At 39.2% G+C, this 7,773-nt stretch overlaps 1 protein-coding gene across 1 annotated transcript; it reads right to left on the reverse strand.

The window, feature by feature from the left end:
* Positions 1-432: 432 nt before the first annotated feature.
* Positions 433-7,107, reverse strand: LOC123970441 (mitochondrial dicarboxylate carrier-like). The gene is made up of 5 exons (XM_046048486.1): positions 7,078-7,107; positions 6,893-6,985; positions 4,029-4,106; positions 3,861-3,917; positions 433-2,314 (listed from the first exon to the last, which is right to left on the reverse strand). The coding sequence occupies exons 1-5, from the start codon at positions 7,105-7,107 to the stop codon at positions 2,213-2,215; spliced, it is 360 nt and encodes a 119-aa protein (XP_045904442.1). The 3' UTR covers positions 433-2,212.
* Positions 7,108-7,773: the final 666 nt, after the last annotated feature.

Here is a 7,773-nt window from a genome sequence, read left to right on the forward strand (position 1 = left end):
CATGTGATGGTAGAGGTGAGCAGTTACAGTCATTGATGCATTGCATGTGATGAATTGTATTAATTAAGAAATGGACAGCAATGTTAATCTGAGCAGAGGAACGGAGTCACACATTCATCATTACAGCTGCATATTAGCACTTAACTGTGGATGGTCCTGCCAGGTGGGAGGCCGTAATTCTTATCTTAGGTCTGTGGGGTGGTATGAAAGACTGGTGGAGCAATCATTAAAATATGTCTTGTTCTGATGAGGGTGAAGCCTGATTCAGTCAGCAAGCCTGTGGCAGCAGCACACAGAAACAAATGTTTTATGATGTGGATTGAACTCTGCCCAGAGGGCTTGCAGTTGATTTATAAAATGTTAATATAAAATAAATAAATAAATGTCAGATACTGTATTATCAAAAAAAGACAGTCAAACAGCACAAAAAGCTTGTATTTTCACATTAGTATTTTAATTTTATGTATCATTAGTTCGTGATCTACAAAATGCAAATTTGCAACACCCAGAGCTTTGGGTCCCTCCAGTTTCATTTGTTACTTACTGTGGCTGATCTACAGTACCTCACATTGTTGAGGAAAGCATGAACATAAGAATGTGCAGATATAGACAGTCTATCTGAGGTTGCTCCCTGTTTGTGTCTCTTTTTAAATGTACACTAGGATGAAGGTATCAACATTATTCACACGCTACTAAACTGCCCCCTGGAGGACACATACTGTAAGGCAACATGACTTGACAAGGTGTCTGCCAACAGAGGAAACACAGATTTCATTTTATCACTGAACAAAGGTCAAACTTATTGTAACTGAAAAGAGTCACAAAACATCAGATTGCCCTCAGTTGGAACCACTGACAACATCTGAAAACATTTCCATTTTTACTTTTAGAACACGCTTTAGTATGGAGCATGTGTTTCTACACAGCAGGTTAGTCAGTATGAGTCCAGCGATTTTAATAAAGTGCCTTATAAAACAGAGTAGCATCCTGAGTCATAAAGTCAGACATGCATTCAGCTAAATGATCCCATCACAGATGGAAATGCTACATGTACACTTGTACAGTAGAGCAGTTCTCTTTAGGCTTCTCAACAGGCATCTCTATTCAAACAGTAAGAACAAGTGGTCATACAGAATTTCACTATGACTGGAAAAAAAGACCCACTGCCAAATGTGCTCTCCCTGCTTCACAGTTTCCACACAAACTCCCATTTACTTAAAAACAGCAGACAAACAAGCTTGGTCCTCTTCTCGATATGATGACAGAGGATCGGAATGATGTAAAGGAGAATCAGGTAAAAGTTGCATGTTACATGCTAACCTGCTAGTAGTTGATTTCCAGCTCTAAAACATTAATTTAGTGAAGAAACAAAAAACAAATAAATCAACTCTGGTAAATTCAGGGTGCCTCACACTTGGTCACCACTGTTGGGAATGATTACTATGCATTTGCATAACGGTTTGTGCAGTCATGTGTTAGTAATGGATTTTGGGAAAATTTATAGATCATCAGAACCCCCATTGAACCTCTGCTAAATCATAAACTCAGTCTTGGCCTAATATGACACCAATAAAGTAACAGGAATCACATTCCTGGCACAAACCTTTTTAAGCCATAATCAAAAACACTGGTGTGGGCACTGAAGGCACCGAACACCACTGCTGAACTGGGTTTAATTACTGCTGAGATTAAAACATAAATCCCAATATCTGATCTGGAATTAGTTCAAACCAATATTTAGACGGTCATCAACATGACAAGTGTTGAAGTGCTCCTTCTATCAGTACGTCTCATCCTGTAACTCATCGTACCTGAAATTATACTGGACAACTACAGTAAACATCTGCTAGAGCTAATTTTAAACTCTCTAAATGTCATGGTCATTCTAATAACCCAGTTACACCACTTATATTAAGCATTTCTGTCTGTTAATTCTAGTAGTTGCCCCTTCCAGAAGTTGGTGTACTAATGCCCTAAAAAAAAAAAAAAAAAAGATTATTTTGATAATTTATATATATATATATATATATATATATATATATAAAATTATCAAAATCATTTCGTCTGTAGTTGTGAGACAGAGGTAGAGCGAACGGAAACATGCACGAGCCCATAGTAAACTGTACATGATTCCCTTTCTGCCCCCTTCACGGGGTGATGTGTGTGGCAGTGTCGGTGGATGGTTTGGAGAGCGGCCAGTCACCGAGCATGCTCAGGAGATGACGCGAATGCCAAAGTACTTCTTCAGCTGCTCAAGGAAGATGAAGGTGAGCACTGTGTGAGGAATCAAGCGGATCCCTGCGGGGACGAGACCCTGCAACAAACATTTGGCATTAGATTAGCATTTGTAGTTTTCTCCTGTTATATCCGTCAATTTAAAGCTACTATGCCTATTAAGTACTTTAGTATAAAACAGGTACTTTATCATTAAGGTGGGTTGCCAGCTGCTGTACATGCAGGTCATTTATCACACTTGACATACAGTACATAAATTTCTCCCTTCTGGATACTGGTGTTTCCTCAAAAGAACACAGGACTAATTTCATTTCAGTTGGACTTTAAATTATAACTTGATCTTAAAATGCTTCATACATGCATGTGTATACTGTCCGATGAGTAATGGCGTCATTCAAAACATTCATTGATTCACTCAATCAATATTACGTAACAGGCTAAAAGCTATTTCACAGCTTATGGTCGATGTACAGATGCCTGTAAGACTTTCCCCATCTCTTAAAAGGACAATGAGGACAAATAGGTGTGTACTTAGGGCTGGGCAATATGGCCAAATTTGATATGACGATAAAAAAATTCATATAATTTGATATCGATAATTATCACAATAAATGTTAAATCATCATTTCTTTCCAGTGTAAAAGCTGATTTTTGCTCCTGAGTGAAAATTTAAGAAACCAGATGGTTAATTTTGTGGCTAAACTTTTCTTTATGGTCAGAACGTGACAGACACTATATGCCAAACAGTGGATGACTTCACAAATTTGAGGTACACACGGTAGCTCCGCTTTAATCTTGAGAAGCTGCAGAGTTGCAGTCTCTCTTCATTCAACTTACACTTGCACTTTTAATAACATTTATTGAAAGTTTTATTCTTTTTACATGTTTATTTACAGCATTAAATGTTGAAAATTGTATTGTAATAGGCTGTATATTAACTTATTGGGAGAAAACTGGTAGTTCTGTGTAAAATCAGATGCTGAGCACCCCCATATCGCCAAAATGGCATGATCCATGTTTCTCTGCAAAGACTATGAGATTGACAGTCGAATCAGGCACCGCCCATCAAAGCATCGAATCTTCGGCTGTTGGGTGTCAGGCCTAAAAATCATATTGCAAATATCATTTTTGTTTTATTGCCCAGCCCTATGTGTACTTAAAGAGCATTCACAAGTATTAAATTATTACACACCTTCACTGGTACTGACTTCTGCACCTGAATTCATCTCTCTTTTTAATTTTTACATTTCAGACAATAATGATATGCAATAGCATGTTTAAGCACATTCTACATGATTTATTTATAGTATTCTCATAAGATGTAGCCTATTGCCCATAGTTGTTATGAAATGACTACTTGTCGGCTACTGTTGTGCCCCTTAATTACATAGTTAAATTTCACCTTTGCACCATTGTCAGCCCTTATACCATAGTCAATGGGCACTTGGTCCAACTTTCCTAAAAATATATTCAGGAGACAGCACTCAATGTCTTTTTACTTTACAATTTTGTATGAAATTACAGCTTAATTCATATAGATTACATGTAATCAAGAACCTCTGATTAAAACTGGCACTAAATAGCCACAATGCCATTAATGATTAGTCTCTAGCACTGTTCATTACCTTGTAAAACGCCAGCGGACCCAGCTTGGCAGTTTCTCGTAAGCAATGAGTCACCCCCTAATAAGAGAGAGAGATACACTAGATTAGAATGAACACTGAGAAATAAAAAAATTGGATAAACTCACAAGGATGAACGGATTAGAGGAGACAATGCCAAGGTATACTCACTGTGTACTCTCCCTTTGAGTTCATCAGCCTCGTCTTTAGTACATCCAGAGGTTGACACAAGAATGTAGCACAGCCTCCCTGTATAGCAGGGTTTAAAATTCAAAGAGGTCCAGTTAGAAAAAATTTCAACTTTCAGTAACCTACCATAATGTGTAGCCTAGTTGTATCAACATATGCTTTCAGTTAACAACTGACTGTATATAAAAAAGGTCAAATCGGTAGGGCTGGACCCAAATATTCGACCATTGGGTACACATTCGATTTTCAATTATGAGATCCGATTATTAAGGGTTTTTTTCGCGCGCCTGACCTCCACGCTGACAGCAGTGAACATAATGCTCCAGATCACATCAATGGGAAAACGAAAAGAAGCCCTCAGCTGTGTGGGAGCACTTTAAACTGAGTGATGACTGCAGTAGTGTGGAAGTTATGGTGTTTACTCATTTAACAATTGCTTAATTTCATTACAGATCAGATCAGTCAAATTTCCTACATTTTAAAATTAATCAGTGAACTGTAGGCTGGAAACAAACAGCAACACAATGAACACATTTAAATAAGCCTAATTACTGTATATTAGGCCGATTGTAGAAGAAGAGCATTTAGTCGCTATAATTAAAGTCAAAAGACAATTTTGCATAATAACGTGTTAGATTTAGTTCCGCTACCGAAAATACGCTCATCCTGTGCGCTCTCCGCCTGGACCCCCGCCCGCGAAACTATTCCCGGATTCTGCTCTGGACCTGCTCGGATCAGACTCTCTCAGTCTGGACTCTCAGCTACGGTTCCCCCTGCTCTGCACAGCAACCTGCAACCCGGTTCGGCACGCATCTATTTTCACTCTGCCTCGCTCTTGCGCTGCTCAATATCCGATCCTTTTAACCTGCAATAAATATTTTTCCCCTTTCTTAGTCCTGTACTTGGGTCTGCTAGTCTTGCCATAACAAAGTTAAAAAAAAAGATTTGGTAATAATCACTCTGTTGGCCTAGCTATGAGAATAAATAAACGGAGCGCTCTCTCTCTTTCTCTCTCTCTGTAATGGTGCTTTCAGACCAAAAGCGAAGCGAGCGTTCAGGGCGGTGAGTTTACATACAAAGTCAATGCAAAGACGTGTAGAGCCGCGATATCCTGTTGCACGAAGGGGGCGGGGCCTGTGACGTGAAGGCAACGCAAAGGAATTCGCGTGAGCTGAATATTTTCAAGAAGTCGCATGACGCTGAGTCGCGATAGCCTATCAGTGTTGAGATTGTCCGTACGTCACCGAGGCTTCAGAGTGTTGTGTGGAGAGGGCTGGGCAGAGTGGGGGATTGAAAATCTGCTGGCCGGCTGAGAGCTGCTAAACTTGGAAAAGAGAAGCAGGGAGCAGCGCTGCAAACATTGGACAAATAACCACCCGTAGTCGGTCGGATTCTGCTCTGACAACTACGCCGTTTACTCGTGGGAGGAGCTCGGAGTTAACTGCTTTTATTAAATTAGCTTTTTACTTTAGTTTTTGGGATTTCAACGTTGAGTTATCTTCACTAAAGCTTCTCAGCAGCTAGCTTCCGTGCACATCCAGTGTCCAGTGTCGTTAGCTCTGTCGGACTACGACTTCATATTTATATAAAAAACGGAAATTACTTGGAGAAAAGAAAGCGAGGAGGTTGAACTACCTGGTGAGTTCAGAAAACATGTGTCTGTAACTTTATTCCAGCTATCATTGTACTTTACTCTGACCCATAGCCCTGATCAATTCAAACTCCATTCAGAAAACAAACATTTTAGAAGTTGTTGTCCTGCTGACTTGCTGACAGACCTGACAAAGCAGGAATTCATATGTTTAACAAATCTGCATCATATTGTAGTTATTTCGGCATCAGTTTAATCTGTTTATTGCTATATAATCACAGCAAAATGTTTACTTTGGGTTCATACAGTTGTAGTAATGGCGAGTTGTGTTTATTCACGTTATCTCGTTAAAACAATCACCATAACGGGACCACTGAGCTTCAATTATTCGCTCTTAATTACTATGGAAGCGTCAAAGCTCAAAAAATGACATTTGGGCAATGATTTTCACATAAAACTGAAGGTATAATAAATAACTACTCATAATAAATTCTAAATCTAAGTAAACTAAAGGCTGCATTTAAAAAAAAGTTTTTGTAAATTTGCATCTTAAAATAAATTAATTTAATTTTTTGTTCAATTTCAGAAAAAATAATAAAAACTGTAGCTTTGACTGATTGAAGTTCAGTCTCAACCAATTTTATAATTAACACTCAACATGTCTTTACAAATGAACAGCTTTATTGCCTCCTCTTCTCTTTCATTCCCCTTATATAGCTACCACTTCCCTACTTCCTCTTGTTCAGTGAGAAACGTGAGCTCTGGCTAGGATTGGAGCTATATGAGATTCTGATTTTGAACTGCATTCTTGGTTAAAAGCCCTGTGAAGTATCTTTTCTCTTTCATCTCCTCTCTTCCTCTGTGTATCTCACTCGCGGCCTCGACAAGCAATGCTCAGGGCCGTTAACGGCTCTGGTAATGCTCATCGGAATGCACAGATCTGACTGGCTGAGCAGCATCACATAAGACGACTGGAACACGTGCGGTCGGAGAGTTTCCCGGGCCGCTAAACCAGTACAGTAAATTCTAGAAAAGCTGCGCGGGTTAAAATAGAAACGCTGTGTCATAAGGTAGTAATTCTCAATAATAGATCAGGTCCGGACAATACGGCGGCTGGGTCCGGATCCGGACCGCGGTGCGCCTATTAGTGACCTCTGCTGTAGAGGAACAGTTCATCACTTCACAAAAGAGCCCTGTCAACTTTACACTGAGTCACTCAGGCTTCCAGGGCACACAAATAAAACCTGATACCTACAGCAATGAAGCTGGAGAGAAAGTGTGTGAGTATGTTGTCGCCCATCATGCCTGTTCCCAGCACGAGCTGCTTGGCCTGGTCATAACACGCCAACTAAAGATGGGGAAAAAGGAGAAAAATGTGTGGCATGGTAAAAAAAACAATAACAAATAATCTGTGCTGATGTATTTATATCTCTTTACTACATGCAGCTGGCCGAACGCCCAATCCTTCATCCTCAACACAGTTTGACCTCCAGAAAACAGTGTAATGAGCAACAGAAAATCATGCCAGTACAGTAACTGACCTCTTAGCTTTTGGAAGCTGTGAGATCCATCACCAAAATTTGGCCTCAATTTGCCATTTTTTTTAAAAAAGCTTGTGAAAATAATGTGTGCAGTTAGCAGTTAGATTTTGGCACTTACATGACATTTGTCAAGTTCCTTAACTGGCCTTTATGTATTTAAAAAAAAAGCTATGCAATCCGTCAAAAACATAGCAAAAATATCAACCTGTCAAAAGTGTGACATTTTTTAATTTCAGTATTTGGCCCAATGGAAGTAAAAAAAAACAAATAAATATAGACACTCTGGCATTCAGATGACCACCACCAAATGATAAGAAGGGACTGACAACTGATTTTGGGGATATTTAGCATAAAGGGTGGTTTGAAATATTTATGAAGACCCCTACAAAGCTGCATGTTGATTTGATGAAGAAAAGAATTGATCAATCAAGGTACATTTGACACCATTTTTTTACTTGGAAAAACAGTGGAATCAGTGCTACAGTCTGGAGGAAATTTTCCTTTAGATATGCTTGCCAACACAGACTTGTGAAGTGATGCAGAGGTTATATGGATTAATGCATAATGCATTATGCATTGAACAAGCAGTCTGTTG

Source organism: Micropterus dolomieu, linkage group LG04 (assembly GCF_021292245.1).
Source record: "Micropterus dolomieu isolate WLL.071019.BEF.003 ecotype Adirondacks linkage group LG04, ASM2129224v1, whole genome shotgun sequence".
Classification (NCBI taxonomy): domain Eukaryota; kingdom Metazoa; phylum Chordata; class Actinopteri; order Centrarchiformes; family Centrarchidae; genus Micropterus; species Micropterus dolomieu.